This window comes from Kogia breviceps, chromosome 3 (assembly GCF_026419965.1).
Source record: "Kogia breviceps isolate mKogBre1 chromosome 3, mKogBre1 haplotype 1, whole genome shotgun sequence".
Taxonomy (NCBI): Eukaryota; Metazoa; Chordata; class Mammalia; order Artiodactyla; family Physeteridae; genus Kogia; species Kogia breviceps.
This window is the reverse complement of record NC_081312.1, coordinates 76,209,378-76,227,969: the sequence shown is the minus strand read 5'-3', so window position 1 is coordinate 76,227,969 and position 18,592 is coordinate 76,209,378. Positions and strand designations below refer to the sequence as shown.

Here is an 18,592-nt window from a genome sequence, read left to right as displayed (position 1 = left end):
TCAAAGTAGATTCCTCCAAGCACTTCCTTGTCCTACTATATTATGTGATCTGTCATTCCTACAAATGTGCCCCTGAAGACAAAGCCCAGGCACATGAGAGATCATCCATACCATTGACATGGGCCTCCAGTGAGCCTTGCATCCTTTTTTGGGCAATATTCGGGCGAATGTACAGATCTTTCAGTTTGGGATTACTCCGGTTTAGATTGATCACCAGTGAGTCTTGTTTCACAATGCCCTAAGCAGAATGAAAATCAATGTGAATTTTCATGTATCTTTCCATGTCCCCAAAACCCACGTGTCCTTTTGCACAAAGGTGCTTTGCTGGTGTTCAGGTTCACCTCCTTCTCTTTTTCTTCTGCTTCCCGAGTCTTGTAACGCTTCTGCACTTCTTTTATAATTCGGAAAGCATTCTGAAGGTTCAAGGCTGGTACTGTTTGTTCTCCAGGTGCCTTCATATTTGAAGCTCGGTATGTACTGCAGAAAAGGGGAAGCACTTATGTGAGTTTCTTTATCACGCCAGGTAACCTGCACCCATTATTATGTTTTATAACTGGTTTAGTATCTTTTAGGAGGAAAAAGGTACTACTGAATGGTGAAACAATGTCTGGAAAGCTGAAAAAACCTCCCTTTCTTCTCTCTTAAACAGAGAATATTATAAATGACTAATCCACTGGGTGGGGGAAACACACATATATTTAAAATCCAGCAAAAACTTCCCCAAATTATCCTATTCCACCTCAAGAATGAATAGACTCCAATGTGACACACATTTGAGACTTTATCACCAAATATGTATATAGTGAGGATAAAATATCTTCACGAGGATTTAAATTAGGTTCCATCCTCAAAACAGTACAAAGTTAGCAAGGTGAACCTAATCAAGTGCGACTGAGGAAGGTGCTGCCATTCACTAGAGTGGGGGAGAACACAGCACAGGGAAGGAAATGTTTCTGAGGGGAGCACTTCTGCCAACAGGCATTTGGGGATGGCTGTTTTCCCGGGAACTCACATTTCCTTGACAAAAGTGGCTTCTGGGTTCGGAAAGATGTTGCCCTCATTTCTGCCCAGAGCACTGCCTGGGCAATAGAAGTTGATTCGCAAGTAAGTATAATCTCCTTCCACAGACATACTTATATTCTGTTCAAAGAAAGGAAAAGCATTAGCAAAATAAACAGATTTCTTTCCTAGATAAAGATAAGTAGCTATAGAGATGCTAAAATTAAGTTAGTAGTTACAAGCTGCTAAACCTGGCTTGTAATCCTTAATCTAAAACTAATAAACTACATATTTAGCCTATTTTTTTATATGATCAAATGTGTGTTTCCAAAAGAATCAGAGTTCTCAAAGTTCTTTCTCTGTGCCACATTTCTGAAAACAGGTTAGAAAATTCTCAAAGTTCAAAGAGAAATAGGCAAATTATGTTTCTAGACTAGATCATCTAACTGTCTCCAAAGTGCAAACTGGAAAGGAAGGAAAATGACAGCAGGAGATTAGGGAGTGGGGGAAAGTCAGTAATGCTGGAAAGGTAGAGTCAGAAGGAGCAGAGTGCGAGAGACAATGCAGACAGGACAGTCATTTATGATAAGCAGGAGAGTCATCTATTTTAAGACACTGTTTGGATGGAGCTTGATTCAAAGTTAGTACCTTTATTGTGGCAATGTGAAAAGGCGTCGCAATGCCAAACACAGGCATTATTACAGTCTCGTATTTCTTATCAATATAGATCTTCATTTCCCGAATATGTGGTTCCTTAGGCATCAAAGACGGGTTTTTATAGGACACATTAGATTTACGAGCTCTGGAGTGGGAATGAAATGTTTTTGAGAAATTTCTGCAAATCACATATAACCCTAAAACAATCTTACTACTCCATGCAAACTCTTACTTCTGAATCTGCTGTTCCCCTTTCTGTTCAGTCAATCGCCTCTTTGCTTCCTCGTTGAGTTGAGCCGCCAGTTCTTTTTGATGTGCTCTTCGCTTTTCTTCTGCAGTCATCTCATTCTAGAGAAGGGAAAAAAACCCCAAGTTATGAGAACATGTGAACCATCGAAGTAATACAGTAAACTGAATACAGTAAACTTACTCGTGTTCTTTCTGTAAGTAATGCTGCTCGGGAACCTCTTCCCAACAGGTCCTCAGCCTCATCTTTCTCCTCTTCCTCTTCTTCCTCATCCTCATTCTATGGGGGAAACAAAATCATAATCAGAAATTCAGGTCTTAATTATTTTAGCCAATATTGTTTATCTTCTTCACTGTATCAAACTTCCTACACCACTCATAATTTATCTTCTTCCTACCTTTAGAAAAATCCCCACGTTCTTCACTTTCTTCTTCACAGAAGTGAGAATGGTAGCTGGGCCATCCTGGAATACAAGGAGGAAGTTAAACATCTGTAAGAGCATTTATAAGTGAAACACTTTCACTCTCAAACCCAGTAAATAGCTGGGCCATGCTTTGAACCTTCTGGTACTAAAAAAATCTTTGACAACAAATAAAACCAGTTATCTTCTGAAATGCACATCAGGAACTACAATTTGGGAGGCAACACTGGGATCATGATTAAGAATATAGGCCTGATTTGAAACCTGGCTCAATCACTTTCCAGCTCTGTGACATTAGGCAAGTTACTTATACTTCTCTGTGCCTCAGTTTCTTTATCTGCATACTTGGATAAGAGTATTTATTTCACAGGGTTATTATAAGGATTCAATGAATTAATGCATAAACATGCTTAGCTTATAATAAGAGCACTGAAATATTTGCTATTATTAAGAATCAGTTCCTCCTAAGTGAAAGAAACCAGTCACAAAAAGACCCCAAATATCCAGAAAAGGCAAATCCTTAGAGAATGAAAGTCAGTGCCTAGGCCTGAGGGGGAAATGGGGAGTGACTGCTAATGCGCACAGGGTTTCTTTCTGAGGTGATGAAAATGTTCTAAAATTAGACTGTGGTGATAGTTGCATAACTGTGAATATACTAAAAATCACTAAATTGTACACTTTAATTGTATGGTATGTAAACTATAGCTCAATAAAGCCGTTACTAAAAAAAAATCAGTTCCATTATTAGAATCAGTTCCTGACATTATCATAATCAAAGTTCAAGCCGTGATGTAATGAAGGGTTTGGCTTAAACAATCTCTATCCCTAGCTGTATTAGGCTATCATAGGGATCTCTCCTTCCCCTTAGCTAGCATTTAACAAATATAAAAACAAAAAACCCACATAAAATAGATAAGCAATAAACAAGAGTAAATAAGGACTTACTATGTAGCACAGGGAACTATATGCAGTTATCTTATAATAATTTGTAATGGAAAATAATCTGAAAAAATATATAACTGAATACTTTGCTGTACATCTGAGACTAACATAATATTATATATCAACTATACTTCAATTAAAAAAGGGGGGCGGAACCATAGGGTAAAAATGCACTTCCAAAGTCAGTTCATGGACCACTCAAAGTAGAAGAAGCAATACATACCTCATCCACAAGCACTGTGTCACCAATGAATAGGGCATAGGTTTTCTCTTCTGGTTTCTTCCCTTCCTTATTAGTCAGGTCTGAGAATCCCAAATTGATGCTGAAAACCATTCCTAAAAGAGCAAAACAGGAATGAGTCAGTGACTGTGAAAGGATGGAGAAGTGTGATTTTATACAGAATAGAGGGAGACAAAGCTAAAAGAAAATTTTCAAAAAGGTTGTTTTTCTATTGCATGTATGTAAAACTCACCTTTCTTCAGTTTGTACTGATTTTTACTATTAATTACTAAAGAGCCTTCACGGAATTCAATGCCCATTCCAAACCTAAAAAGGGAATGAAGAGAAACTTCAGCAATAGGCTAAAAGACCTCTAACCTGAGTCAAGTACAATATATCCTATTTCAATTTTCAAGATAAGGCAAGCAAACATGCTGAGTGATTTGCCCCTGCTGATCAGTCAGTTAAAGAAGATCTGAGGACAGTCTTTGGGTTAATATGTTGAAAATGACTTTCTAATTAAGTACTGCACATAACACTTATTTAATAGAATGCGATAACTGGCTTCATTAAGTCACCTAGGACAAGACTTGGTATAGGTCAGTATATTTCCTCTTGTCCATCAGAGAAGTCCAGAAATAAACTGTACATCCCAACTAGCTTCCATCTAAGGAGACTGCCTAGAGCTTTTGTTTCTCAAATGTCTTTGGTTCTGTAAGATGTTATTAGGTATTTCTAGGCGTTCAGTGGTCAAATACATTTGAGAAATACTGGATTAAATAAAAATTGAAAAAAGAATTTAAATAGTAGGATATCTCAGAGTACTTAATTTGCAAATATGAGCTGAGGTGTTTGTTCTAAGAAATATAGTATGTAATGTCTCCTCACGTTTGTAACTTAAGGCTGGAACACTACTGGCATCTACTACATTGGTCTGGAAAAATCTCCACCCTGTCCCTCGGAGAAGAACTCAAGTATTTCTCACATTCTCTGATAACACAATGTCTGGCACAGAGTTAAGTTTAATAGTCCATAAATACTGGTTGAATCATCTAAGAATACTCTGCGTGACTGTCAGTCATGAAAACTGACTCAGAGTGACAACATATATCATAGCATCTTACCCAAGGTTTTTGGTAATTTTGTTCAGCAGCTCTGGCTTCTGCTTTTTAACCACATCCATGACAGCATTATATACATCACATATCTTCACACCTAATGAGACAGACATGGGACATTAAAGCATCTTTCAGAAAAAAAAAACCCCCAAATCACATTTTTTTAATCAACATTTTTTTTCACCTGTTAAGTCCACTAGGGACTTCCCTGGTGGCTCAGTGGTTAAGAATCCGCCTGCCAATGCAGGGGACACGGGTTCCAGCCCTGGTCCGGGAAGATCCCACATGCCGCGGAGCAGCTAAGCCCATGGGCCACAACTACTGAACCTGAGCTCTAGAGCCTGTGAGCCACAACTACTGAAGACCACACGCCTAGAGCCCGTGCTCTGCAACGAGAAGCCACTGCAGTGAGAAGCCCCTGCACTGCAACGAAGAGTAGCCCCCACTTGCTGCAATTAGAGGAATCCTGCGTGCAGCAACAAAGACCCAATGCAGCTATAAATAAATAGATAGATAGAGATATATATAAATAAATAAATAAATATTCCCTAAAGCAGGGTTTCTCAAAGCATAAAATAAGGAATACAGTTGCAGGAGTGGTAGGACTTAGAAATGTGCATTTTAACAGACAATCTGCCTGGTCATTCTTCAATTACACTGTTTTTTTAGAATCACTCCAGTGGGACTGTGGAACCCCAGTTGGTCTCAGTGAAATAATTCAAGAGTTGATAAAAGGCATCACATTAAACTTATTATACATTTTGAAAAACAGGACTACTAAATGGGTGAATTACTGCTGGAAGAACTCTGGACTTAATTTTTCAGGGTCTAGGATGTGAGTACATATTTCAAGCCAGATATGGTAGCCTCAGAGGGGTTTTTATTATTAAACTACCTAGGACTATGATCTCTAATTGGATTTCTCAAGATCGACTTGAGGTATCACGGGGGAATGGTGCCTGGAAGCTCTGTGAAACATGAGCGGGCTTACGAAGTAGTTTGAAGGTGGTAAACGTGAAGTCCCATTTAGCCATCTGGGAGTGAAAAGTCTCAAGGCAAAAGAGGTGTCAAGTGCTTTGCTTTTGAGGTAGGCAGCTGCTTACTTAGCAGGGTTGCTATTAGATCTTCTCTCAAACTAAGATTCCGGGTATCCATTCAATATAGGATTAATATTACACAGCCTGTTGGGAGAGATACTACTTCTCAGAACTTTCTCAAGAAAAGTAATAAGGCCAGAGTATTTTATGAAGATCTGGACATAGAGGCCTAACCAGTCAGAGGTTTTTTTAAGCATCAGTATAAAACCACAATAACCACCCATGCATAAAAGAAAAGTACACTGAGGAACTAAATGCTAGGATGACTGGAGGTTGGTAAAATCTAATTCTATTTACAGTACAAGAGCCTCAGGAATAAACATGCCCATAAATGCTACATTTTTGTTACATGATTTCTAAACCTTATCTAAGGCACCTTACCATGTCTTAGTTCCTTTAGCAGCTCCTCTTGAAGCTGAAGCAAAAAGTTGTAATTTTCTTGAACCTCCTGAGAAGGATCAACCATCAAAGTGCGAACAAGGTTGGAGCAGTAAGATTTGAAGCGAATACCCATGGCACAGGTAATGGCCCCAAAATGCATGTGATTCTTGTCACTAGAGACCAAAGGAAGAAAGCATTTCATTACACAAACTAGTGAAGTCCTTAGTATCACTAACACACACATCTGTAATCACTACCCTTCCCTGCTATATCCCAAAGCTTAAGCGGAAAAATGACCTAAACTTTTTTTTTAAAAGAACAAACCAGTTTATAAATGCTGTGGAGTAACTTTAATGGCCAAAGCTTTTAGGATAAAAATTCAGTAAAAAATTGTTGTATCCTAAGTATGTAAAACACATACTGAATTTTATTCATTACAGCTTAACAGCATGGTGGTAAGGCATCACCTTTCCACCAGTCCACTGTGAATTCAATATGAATTAATCCTTTCCAACCAACCAGGACACACAGCATTCTTTACAGTGTTTTTAGTTTTATTTTATTTACTTATTTATTTCAAAGCCTATGGTATAACATCATTGCATGTATGTACATATGGATGGATTTATTTATTTATTGGTTGCATTGTGTCTTAGTTGCGGCATGCTGGATCTTCACTGAGGCGTGTGGGATCTTTCGTTGTGGCACAGGCTCTTCGTTGTGGCGCACAAGCTTCTCTCTAGTTGTGGTGTGCGGGTTTTTCTCTCTCTAGTTGTGGCACGTGGGCTCCAGGGTGTGTGGGCTCTATAGCTGTGGCGCATGGGGTCCAGAGCACGTGGGCTCTGTAGTTGCAGCATGCTGTCTCTTTCATTGAGGCGCGCGAGCTCAGTAGCTGTGGTGCGTGGGCTTAGTTGCCTCTCAGCCTGAGGGGTCTTAGTTCCCCAACCAGGGATCGAACCCACGTCCCCTGCACTGGAAGGTAGATTCTTTACCACTGGACCACCAGGGAAGTCCCCTCTTTACAGTATTTTTTTTTTTTAATTAGAAGGGGAATTACATTACGATATATTTAATAAGTTTTTTTTCAACATTTTGCATTTTTCTCGGCATTTTAAATCATCTGGAAAATGCTTACTATCAAATACTCAAGTAAGAAATGAGTAACTGTGAAATAAAATTAAAATATGCATAGAATAAGAAGATAATATTTTAAAAAGCAGGCTAATGATTATTCTTTCTCCTCCTACTTTTTTGAATTCCAGAATGAGTCCAAGAAAAAAACAGGCCAAAGGCTGAAATGCTCTGGTTGTTGTTGTATTTTGAAATTCTCCTACTTACCTCACCACACTGAACTTGAGGTTATAGTTGCCACCACTCTGAATGATAGGAGGGTAACACATTTCCACAGTAGAAGGGTCTGCCCCGGCTAGGTATTTTTTCTCTTCTATGGCCTTTTCCACAGACTCAGCCAGTTTGCTGTGTCGAACTTTCTGTAAGTATATCCAGAAATAAGACAATACTTACTAGAGAGTGGCAGAGGGGTGCTGGGTTTTTGGATATCACCATTTGAAGATAACATATATCCTGATATCATATAGGATGCTAGAGAAGTCTTACGAAGTGGTTTATGTACCACTTAACATACTGGTGTACATGTAAAGCAAACTTAGAGAATATGTGGAATTCACAGCTATTCAAGGAATTCTCAAGTGAAATACTGGGTAACCTCCAGAAACTACAGTGCAGGTTTATAGTTACTTTGAAAGAGAGCTGGCACAATTACACACCAACTTATGTATCAAAGGGAAGCCGAACACACCAAGAAACGCTGCATGGGAGAGACTTCTGCTTCATTAAAACAGTAAAAAGACACCCCCCTCTCTTTTCACCTCATCTGCATCGACTATTTCCATGACTCTTTCCTTGAAGAATTTGTTGAAGACCTCAGAAGTGATGCTGGCTGCTTTCTTCATTAGATTGAGCTCTCCATCCTCCTTTACAGCAATGGTATAGGCCACAACTGCACTGATGTCTATCTGCAATCAAAGCAATAAACAGTTTTTAACATGCAGATACAGAATTGCTAAAGAAATATCTCTCTCCCAAGTCAAATATTATCAGTGATGATATTTGGTTATTTAATAGCAAACTACTCATCAGCAGTCTGCAGAATATCTAAATCTCCTCTTCTTGGATTGAATAAACATCTGAAAGAGCTCTTTACCAGGCCACTGGTGTAGTCTAAGAGGCATTAAACTAATGTATCATTTAAAATGTAAATATAAATGCCTCTCTCTTGAGGTTTCCATAAAGGCTGAAGGAAGGCAGACAGGAAAGAAAAACAAAACAAAATTTTTTTTGGACAAGAGATTTTCCTCAGTTTCCCTCTGAAGTACCTGAACTCTCTCCTGAATGCCTCATTCCTAATTGGAAAGTAAAACTGCCTTACTGCTCAGCCGAAGGGAATGAAAAATGGAAATGTGAATGAATATATAGCTTTCCCAAAACAAATTATCTGCATTATCTGTTATGGAAGCTCCTCACAATTTTGTCTTCTCAACTCTCAATGTGCCTATTTCCAAGAGTATTCTTACTTTGTCAAAGCCCTCTTTGTTGAGGCAGTCATTCCAGCTCTTCATGAACTCTCCTGGGAATTTGTCTTTGCTGAACACTCCAATCTTCTTGCCATTCTTGCTTTCTTTAATGGCTTCAATCATTTTATCAAAGCTGCTCTTATTACTTTCATTCTATCAGTGCCACAGGGAGGAAAAGGGGTTCAGTTTCAGAATTAGACATCGATGTTCTACTAGTACTAGGCAGAGAATATTCTAAACTACAGAAAGAATAAATTCTATTTCCCCTTCTACTACCTACTTCTTTAGGGCAGACTATAACACACCAAAAGGTAACACAAAATTTCTTTGGATATCTTTATATGCTTAAGTGAAGTACCATATAAGCTGAGAAGGCTATTCTTTTTCTTCAGAAACAGCTAAGAAACTCAGATACAAAGGTGAACAACATTTTGAGAAGAAATCTTCTCAGAAGAGAAGTGGGCAGTATAACAAAAAAGATTACATTTGATAAAAACTGGAAATGAGGTATGCCTCATTTTCCGTAAGGATATTTAAAGCTATTTGTTCTAATTAAGGTGCTCAGATTAAAACAAACAAGCTGACAGTGTCAAGAATGGATAAAGTTAGCGCTCACCAGAATTTCATAACCCACTTGTCTTACTGCAGAACTGATAGGACTATTGAACTCTTTTCTTCCTGACTAACAAATGACAGTCAGCTAAATCTTCCCCTGTATTTTTTAAATTCCTAGAAGGCTTTTCTGTTTATCACTTTTTTTTTTTTTTTTTTTGTGGTAGGCGGGCCTCTCACTGTTGTGGTCTCTCCCTTTGCGGAGCACAGGCTCCGGACGCGCAGGCTCAGCAGCCATGGCTCACGGGCCCAGCCGCTCCGCGGCGTGTGGGATCTTCCCGGACCGGGGCACGAACCCATGTCTCCTGCATCGGCAGGCGGATTCTCAACCACTGCGCCACCAGGGAAGCCCTGTTTATCACTTTTAAACATTCTTTCACATTTATGACACCTTCTTTATTAGTTCTGACCTTTTCTCGTATGAGCAGTGTGATGGCAGGGGCTCCATTAGCATTCTCATTGCCCTTAGTGTTAGCAATCTGTTTCAAGAACTCCACTTTTTTCTTGCTGGCCATAAAGATGATTTTGTCATCACAGAAGACCATGATAGTATCAGTTAGTTCATAACCAAAGAGCCATGTCTATGGGAAAAGACAACAGTGTGTACAGATACAAAAAAATTAATGTACTTACACAGAAATATTTATAAATCAAGGTATCTGATATTAACTTCCAAATAAGTTAAGGTATTAACTTCCAAATAATCTTGGAATGGGGGAACCTGGATGTAGATTCAAATGAAATGAGATTGGTCAGGAGTTGACAATTTATTGGATAATGGGTACACAGGAGTTCAATGTATTCTTTTATCTACTTTTATTTGTTTGAAACATTCCATAATCAAGACCATCAAGTCGTTTGGATAATTTGTGTTTATAGGAAGTATATTACTGTTTAGTAGGACAGAAACGCATAAAACAAGAGACAGAGAAGCACCTCAGGGAACTGTGCATTCTAGCTCCCCAAAGATTGCCAGTTGCCTACCAATTACGCATATCTTCTCTCTCAAAGAGACTCATGACCTTTAGCTGGGCAAGATGCTCAGCACAAAGACCCTATTTCCCATCCTTTCTTGTAGCTAAGCATGACCATTAGATTAAATTTGGGCCAATAAGTTATAAGTAGAAGTATTCTGTGGGACTTGAAGCAAGTCTCTTTAAAAAAGGAGGGAGGGTCTCACATTTTATTCCCTCTCTCCATTCTTTTTGCTTGGAATGCAGATATAAGGGTGAAGCTGCAGCAAATTTTGCAAAATGAGCACAAGGGCTATACTCTATGGATGGCAGAGTAGAGACCAGGAAAAAATCTGGGTCCCTGAAGACTAAGAGAAAAAGAAATATTTTTTTTAACCCACTGTTATTTAGATTTTTCTGTTATTTAAAGTTAAATCCATCTTAATTTATATACTTCTCTTCCTTTTTCCTTATGTTCTAAATCAGTGCTGTTCACTGAACTTTTTGTGACAGAAATATTCTGTATGTCCTCTAACATGATAGCCACTATTGAGTACTTGAGACTTAGGACTGAGGAGTTAAAACTTTAATGTGGCTAGTGGCTACCATATTGAACAGTATAGTAGCTGATTCAGTGACTCTCAGGGCTAAACACAGCTGTAAATTTCTCACCTGTAAGGCAGTTGATTTGGCATAAACGATTTCTTCATCAACACCCACTGATACAACAATGGCATCAACGTTGGCATACTCATCTTCTCCTTTCTGAAAAGTAGAGAAAGTAATTTGTTCATTTTCTTTCACACTAGCAAAATAGGAATACAAACTTCAGTATTTACCCAAGATATGTGTAATTTTTTCCTAACAGAAATTCTAAGTTTAAGGTACATATTTGCCTGGCAACCTGACAGCCATCACTTACTCTATTTTTAAAACAGCTTTCTGAGACAGAATTCACATACAATTCACCCACTTTAAGTGTACCGTTCAGTGGTTTTCAGTGTATTTAGTTATGCAGCTATCACAAATTTTAGAACGTTTTCATCCTCCCCCCAAAAACCCATTAGCAATAATTATCCATCTCCCCCCAGCCCTAGGCAACCACTAATCTCATTTGTCTCTAAGGGTTTGTCTATTCTGGGCATTTCATATAAACGGAATCAGAATATGTGGCGTTTGTGTCTGGCTTCTTTCACTTAACATGCTTTGAAGGTTCATCTGTGTTGTAGTAAGTATCAATACCACATTCCTTTTTATTGCTGAGTAACATTCCATTATGTGGATATAACACATTGTATCCATTCATCAATTGTTTGATATTTGGGTTGTTTCTATCTTTTGGCTACTATGAATAATGCTGCTATAAACATTCATGGAAGTTTCTGTGTGCACATATTTCTCTTGAGTATATATCTAGGTGAGGAATTGCTGGTTACATAGTAACTCTATGTTTAACTTTTTGAGGAGACACCAGACTGTTTATACTAGTAAACCAAACTGTTACCAAACTGTTACACTAGTTTACATTCCCAATAGTAACGCATGAGGGTTCCACTTTCTCTACATGCTGACCAACACTTGTTATCTTTTTTATTATTTACATAGCCACCCAATGGGTATGAAGTAATATCTCACTGTAGTTTTGATTTGCATTTGCCTAATGGCTAATGATGTTGACTGAGTCCCCATTCACATGATTCCTGATGATCTGTATACCCTTTCTGGAGAAGTGTATATTCAGATCCTTTGCCCAATTCTGTAACTGGGTTAGTGCTTTATTACTAAGTTTTAAGAGTTATTTTTATGTTCTAGATATGTCTCTTACCAGATAAGATTTGCATTATTTTCTCCCATTCAGTGGGTTTTCTTTCACTTTCGTAATGATATTGTCCTTTGAAGCACAAAAGTTTTTGATTTTAAATTAAGTCCAAATTCTTTCCTTGTGCTTTTGATGTCGTATCTAAGGTGGCTTTGCCTAATGCAAAGACATGAAAATTTACCTGCACTTTCTTCTACAACAGTTTTATAGTTTTAGCTCTTATATTTAGATCTATGACTCATTTTTGAGTAAATTTTTGTGTATGGTGTGAGGAAGGGGCCTAACTTCATTATTTCGCATGCATATAACCATTTGTTCCAGCACCAAGGCAGTGGCACCAAACTATGTTCTTCACTAGCACACACTCATAGGGAAAAAAGCCAGTTTCACTAAAAAATGTCCTTGACACAGTAAAAATGATTAATATTCTGAAATCCTAACCCTTGAGTATATGTCTTTTTAATATTCTGTGTAAAGAAATGGGAAGTGCACACAAAGCATTTCTGTGTGCAAACTGAAGTATGAAGGTTGTCTCAAGGAAAAGCACTTGTATAATTACTTGAGTAACAAACTGAACTAGCCATTTAAACAGAGTTGGGCATCTGGCATACATTTTCTTGAAAATGAATTAAGTGAGCCTATCCTTTCACTTCAAGGAAAACAAATGACAAACATGTTGTCAATGATGAAATTCGAGTTTTCATGCAAAAATCAAAATTTTGAAAAACTTGTACCCACCATTGTGAACTTGACAGCTTCTCTACTTACTCAAGACTTTTCTGATATCAGTGGTGATATTAACATACATGATTCTCCAATATCATAAAATGAAATATGTACATTTACCAGATCTGTACAACTGAGGGAATCAATATTTTCCAAATAAGCAACGCATGATGTTACAAAACCATCCATGGGTAAAGGATCAAAGGTGCAAGACAGACCCATAACTTGAGTATGAAAAGTTCACTGCTGTGGTTTTAGATTCCACATTACAACTAACTTTCAAGAGATTACCACTTCCAGACCTTTAGGGTAGTAATAACAAAGAATATCCATAATTATCTAAAAAGGTTATTAAAATTTCTCCCTTTTCCAGCTTCATGTATGTATGAAGCTAAATTTTTTTATGTACTTGATACAACCCATACAAAGAAATGCTTTGTGGGGACCTGAATAACTTAAGAATGTAAAGGGGTCCTGATATCAAAGAGTTTGAGAACCACTGTGCTATGATTCCTACAACGTATATTAACACTAACTCTGGCATCAAATATTCTCTCCTCCCCAAAATTTTGCTACTTGCACTCCAACTATGGGATTTTGTGGCACTAGAATTACTAGTACCTTGATAACCTCCCAAAATTAGCAACAGGTACTCCCCTATATTTAATATTTATGTGTTCTGGCTACTGACATATATTTCCTAAACATCTGTCTACAAAAAACACCACTGAAACTAACCAAGAAGTCCCTTTTAGTATTTTTTGATACTTGAAATCTTGGTTGAGTCAAAATTTTTTAGCAAAAAAAACACGTACGAAAACTCAAAATACACAGTAATAAATTTTTTAAAAGTATATGAAGAGGGACTTCCCTGGTGGCACAGTGGTTAAGAATCTGCCTGCCAATGCAGGGGACACGGGTTCGATCCCTGGTCTGGGTAGATCCCACATGCCATGGAGCAGCTAAGCCCGTGCGCCACAACAAGAGAAGCCACCGCAATGAGAAGCCTGAGCACCACAACGAAGAGCAGCCCCTGCTCACGGCAACTAGAGAAAGTCCACACGCGGCAACGAAGACCCAACACAGCCAAAAAAAAAAAGTATATGCAGAATATAATTATGTAACTTAATCATTAATAATATGGGAAAACCATATAAAGGGATCTCAATATAATTGAAAATAGGGAGAGAGAAAAAAAGACCCAAGTATTCAGCTTTTTTATGAAGATAGGGGAAACAAATCCATCAAAATCTCCAGGATTTCAATGAATATAAAATGCCTGGTTTTCCACTGCCCATCAAAAAGGTAAGAGGATGAATCCTAATTTCTCTTGGAACCCATGTGCTTTGACCATTTCATAGAATATTCTTGATTGATTCTTTACAAACACCAGTGGGCTCTAACATCAGAAAAAATACATAACAGCAGAATTTAATATCTAAAGATAATAAATCTAAATAAAATTTTTCTTACAATGTGATGCAATGAAAAGGATTACAGTAAAGCCAAATATTTTCACAGCAAAATCTGGGGCACTACTTTGTATTTTCAAACCTTATGAGTACAAATGCCTTATACAGGTTACATCTGCAAACAGTCTTCTGAAACTGTGGGAGATTTTTAATAATCTGCTTGTAAAACTTACATGATAAGTTACCAAAGTAACATTATAATAAAGTTATATATAATACTAAAATATTTTCAGATTAACTTGTGTCTGGAATTTGTTCTAAAATACTGGAGTGGGGGTGGGGGGGCTGGCAAAAAGAAAGAGAAGCCACAAGGCTGGCAGCCACCGCCCCAGAGCCAGGCCTACGGTCAGCTCCAGGTGCTGGCTGTTAGAGGCAGCTGGGGCTCAACTCTGCTGCTTAACCCGCTCCAGACTCCCACGTGACCTCTTCTGCTGGGGAGGTCTTTAGGACTCACTGAGCACCTGTCAAATCTGGACTTAACGATTTCTGTGCTCCCTTTTCTCGATGAACCATTTTGCAGCAGTGACCCCTGGTGTGCAGACTCTCAACATCCACCAAACCCTTTCTGTCTCCAAAGCCTGCCACTTTCCAGTCTGTCTGGTCCACTTAACACTCAAGTGTTGCTGAAACAGGTATTTCAGATGGGAACAGTATTTACTGAGAAAGCACTTTCTGTATGTAATCTACAATCCTCACAATAAAACTTTAGCTGTAGTATGCATCATCATATTCAAAACCCCAAATCAAGACCTAACACACTCAAAACTCCCACATAAATACATAGGCAGTTCTCACACTAATGATGATTTAGGCTTTTAAAAAAAAAAAAAGGTGCTGCAAATCTAATTAAAATACACATATTAAGTTTAAGATATATTTTTCATTAGGATACAATTATAACAGGCAAAGTTATACTTTTTCTGTCATCTCGATATATTTTTCATTAGGATACAGTTATTATAACAGGCAGTTATACTTTTTCTGTCATCTCTATCTCTTTCAGTTAACAAAACAGAGGAGAGAATATTTTCATTAGGGTCCTTAAGATAAAGATGAAATTCTTTGGAAGGTTTCTGATTTTTATCTATAAGGAGACCTAGGGTCATTTGACAAAATTTTCTGCCTTCTATATTTAGAAAGACAGTATGCTTACTGGGTAAGGGCTCACTGTGAAGCCAGACTCCCTGGGCTTGAAGCCATGACCCCACCACTCATGGTGACCCAACCTCTCTGTGCTCCAGTCTCCTCCATCTTCACATCTATAAGTGTTGCTATGAGAATTAAATGAGCTAATGTGTATAAGGTACTTAGAACAGTGCCTAGCCCACAGTAACTACTATGTGTTTCCCATTATTATTAAAGACTGAAATGTAGAAGAAACACAGGCAGAACACTCTTTGACATAAATCATAGCAATACTTTTTTTGGATCTGTCTCCTAAAGTAAAGGAAATAAAAGCAAAAATAAACAAATGAGACTTAAGCTTTTGCACAGCAAACTACCAACAAAATGAAAAGAAAACCTTCTAAATGGGAGAAAATTTTACAAATGGTATGAATGAAAAATATATATATACCCAAAATATATAAACAGCTCATACAACTCAATATCAAAAAACCAAACAACCCGATTAGAAAATGGGCAGAAGACCTAATTAAACATTTTTCCAAAGAAGAAACACAGATGGCCAAAAGGCACATGAAAAGATGCTCAACATCACTAATCATCAGAGAAATGCAAATCAAAGCCACAGTGAGATATTACCTCACATCAGCCAGAATGGCTATCATCAAAAAGAACACAAATGGGCTTCCCTGGTGGCGCAGTGGTTGAGAATCCGCCTGCCGATGCAGGGGACACGGGTTCGTGCCCCGGTCCGGGAAGATCCCACATGCCGCGGAACGGTTGGGCCCGTGAGCCATGGCCGCTGAGCCTGCGCGTCCGGAGCCTGTGCTTCGCAACGGGAGAGGCCACAACAGTGAGAGGCCCGCACATCACAAAAAAAAAAAAAAAAAAAAAAAAAAGAACACAAATAACAAATGCTGGCGAGGATGTTGAGAAAAGGGAACCTTTGTGCACTGTTGGTGGGAATGTAAATTTGTGCAGACACTGTACACTATGGAAGTTCCTGAAAAAACAAAATTCAGAACTACCATATGATCGGCAATTCTACTCCTGGGTATATATCCAAAGAAAATGAAAACATTAATTTGAAAGGATATATGGGGACATTAGCTCATTTAATTCTCACAGCAACACTTATAGACGTGAAGATGGAGGATATTGGAGCACAGAGAGGTTGGGTCACGGCTTCAAGCCCAGGCAGTCTGGCTTCAGAGTGAGCCCTTACCCAGCAGGCATATATGGGGTGGTGCAGTGGTTAAGAATCCACCTGCCAATGCAGGGGACACAGGTTCGATTCCCGGTCTGGGAAGATCCCACATGCCGTGGAGCAACTAAGCCCGCGTACTACAACTACTGAAGCCCATGCGCCTAGAGCCCGTGCTGTGCAACGAGAGAAGCCAGTGCAATGAGAAGCCCAGGCACCGAAACAAAGAGTAGCCCCGCTTGCCTCAACTAGAGAAAGCCAGCACGCAGCAACAAAGACCCAACGCAGCCAAAAAGAAATATGCACCCCAATGTCCATTGCAGCATTATTTACAATAGCCAAGATATGGAAGCAACCTAAGTGTCCATCAACAGATGAATGGATAAAGATGTGGGGCGTATGTGTACACACATACATACACACACACACACACACACACACACACAGAGGAATATTATACTCAGCCATAAAAAAGAATGAAATTTTTCCATCTCCAACAACATGGATGGACTTAGAAGGTATTATGCTTAGTAAAAAAAGTCAGAGAAATACAAATACTGTATGATATAACTTTTTTTTTTTTTTTTTTTTTTCCTTTTTGTGGTACGCAGGCCTCTCACTGTTGTGGCCTCTCCCGTTGCGGAGCACAGGCTCCGGAGGCGCAGGCTCAGCGGCCATGGCTCACGGGCCCAGCCGCTCCGCGGCACGTGGGATCTTCCCGGACCGGGGCATGAACCCGTGTCCCCTGCATTGGCAGGCGGATTCTCAACCACTGCGCCACCAGGGAAGCCCTGTATGATATAACTTATATGCGAAAGCTAAAAAATAAACTAGTGACTATAACGAAACACTCACAGATATAGAAAACAAACTAGTGGTTACCAGTGGGGAGGGACAAAATAGGGGTAAGCGGTTAAGACGTGCAAACTACTATGTATAAAATAAACTATAAGGACATATTGTATAGCACAGGGAATACAGCCGATCTTTTATAACTATAAATGGAATAATATAACCTTTAAAAATATAACCTAAAAAAATTACAATTTAATAATGTCAATAGTGCTTACATTATCTTTATTTTTAACAGCAATTTTTTATTTTTTGGAAAGTGACACAGTTGTCCGTTTACAGTGATATAAAGTATGTTCTCTGGAGGTATTAAGGTTAAAGACTTTTTTGGAAGACGAAAAGACGACAGAGAGCGGTAAATGACTAAGTGCCTGACAAGCATTCGCAGCGGGAAGATACTGATGTCAAGTGTGCGTATCTCATAGAGCCCTAATGGGCTCAGGGCTCGGGAGGCACCAAGTATTAGAGAAGGGGAAAGGGACATATTGAACACGGATAAGTTCAGAGCTAAGAACAGAAGGTCTGGTCAGCAAGCTTAAGTCCCCAGTTCTCGGAAGCCCTGAGACAACTCCTAATCCTTCCGCAAAGAGACTTAATTTATTCTCTGGAGAGAGGAGCTCAAAAAGGCTCTAGATACTAGGCCCAGCAGAAGGCAAGTACTAAATGCTGAGGAATTAAATGAAAATCTGTTTTCTGAATGACAACAACTGCCCCAAAGACAAGAATTAGAGGACTTTTCTTTGAGCATCACTGAATTCAGAGAAAATACTTCAGATATTGTCAGTATCTGGGGGTTCTCCATGGAATAAGCTAACCTATTCACTCTATCTTAACCCCCCTCTACTAGTTGAGAGACCCTATTCATGCAGAGCTTCCCACCAGTTTCTTATTACCTTATTCTTAATACAAATGGGTAGCCAAGCCTCATTTTGATTTTTGTGAAGTGTCTTTCATGTAAGAGTTTAGAAAGCAAAGAAATCCAGAGGAAACAGGCATGGCCAAGGACAGAAAATAAAAATCAAATAAAACATCCCCTATAAGAGAAATAAATATAGTACATCCATGAAACGAGAAAAGAATAGGGGACAAAAAAGAGCTTAGAAAAAAAAATTCAATAAAAAGTGGTAAAGTTAAGAAACAGTATCTGGAAGTA

General features: G+C 38.6%; 1 protein-coding gene across 1 annotated transcript in view; it reads right to left on the bottom strand.

Moving 5' to 3' along the window:
* Window positions 1-18,592, bottom strand: part of SUPT16H (SPT16 homolog, facilitates chromatin remodeling subunit) — a 33,260-nt gene that overhangs the window by 8,198 nt on the left and 6,470 nt on the right. The window contains exons 2-17 of the mRNA XM_059057390.2: window positions 10,914-11,006; window positions 9,699-9,869; window positions 8,677-8,829; window positions 7,972-8,118; window positions 7,421-7,572; window positions 6,083-6,255; window positions 4,611-4,701; window positions 3,740-3,813; window positions 3,490-3,602; window positions 2,301-2,366; window positions 2,087-2,182; window positions 1,889-2,004; window positions 1,648-1,801; window positions 1,013-1,140; window positions 342-477; window positions 112-238 (exon numbers count right to left, since the gene is read on the bottom strand). Of these exons, the coding sequence (XP_058913373.1) occupies window positions 112-238; window positions 342-477; window positions 1,013-1,140; window positions 1,648-1,801; window positions 1,889-2,004; window positions 2,087-2,182; window positions 2,301-2,366; window positions 3,490-3,602; window positions 3,740-3,813; window positions 4,611-4,701; window positions 6,083-6,255; window positions 7,421-7,572; window positions 7,972-8,118; window positions 8,677-8,829; window positions 9,699-9,869; window positions 10,914-11,006 (1,990 nt within the window). The remainder of the gene's footprint in view (window positions 1-111; window positions 239-341; window positions 478-1,012; window positions 1,141-1,647; window positions 1,802-1,888; window positions 2,005-2,086; window positions 2,183-2,300; window positions 2,367-3,489; window positions 3,603-3,739; window positions 3,814-4,610; window positions 4,702-6,082; window positions 6,256-7,420; window positions 7,573-7,971; window positions 8,119-8,676; window positions 8,830-9,698; window positions 9,870-10,913; window positions 11,007-18,592) is intronic.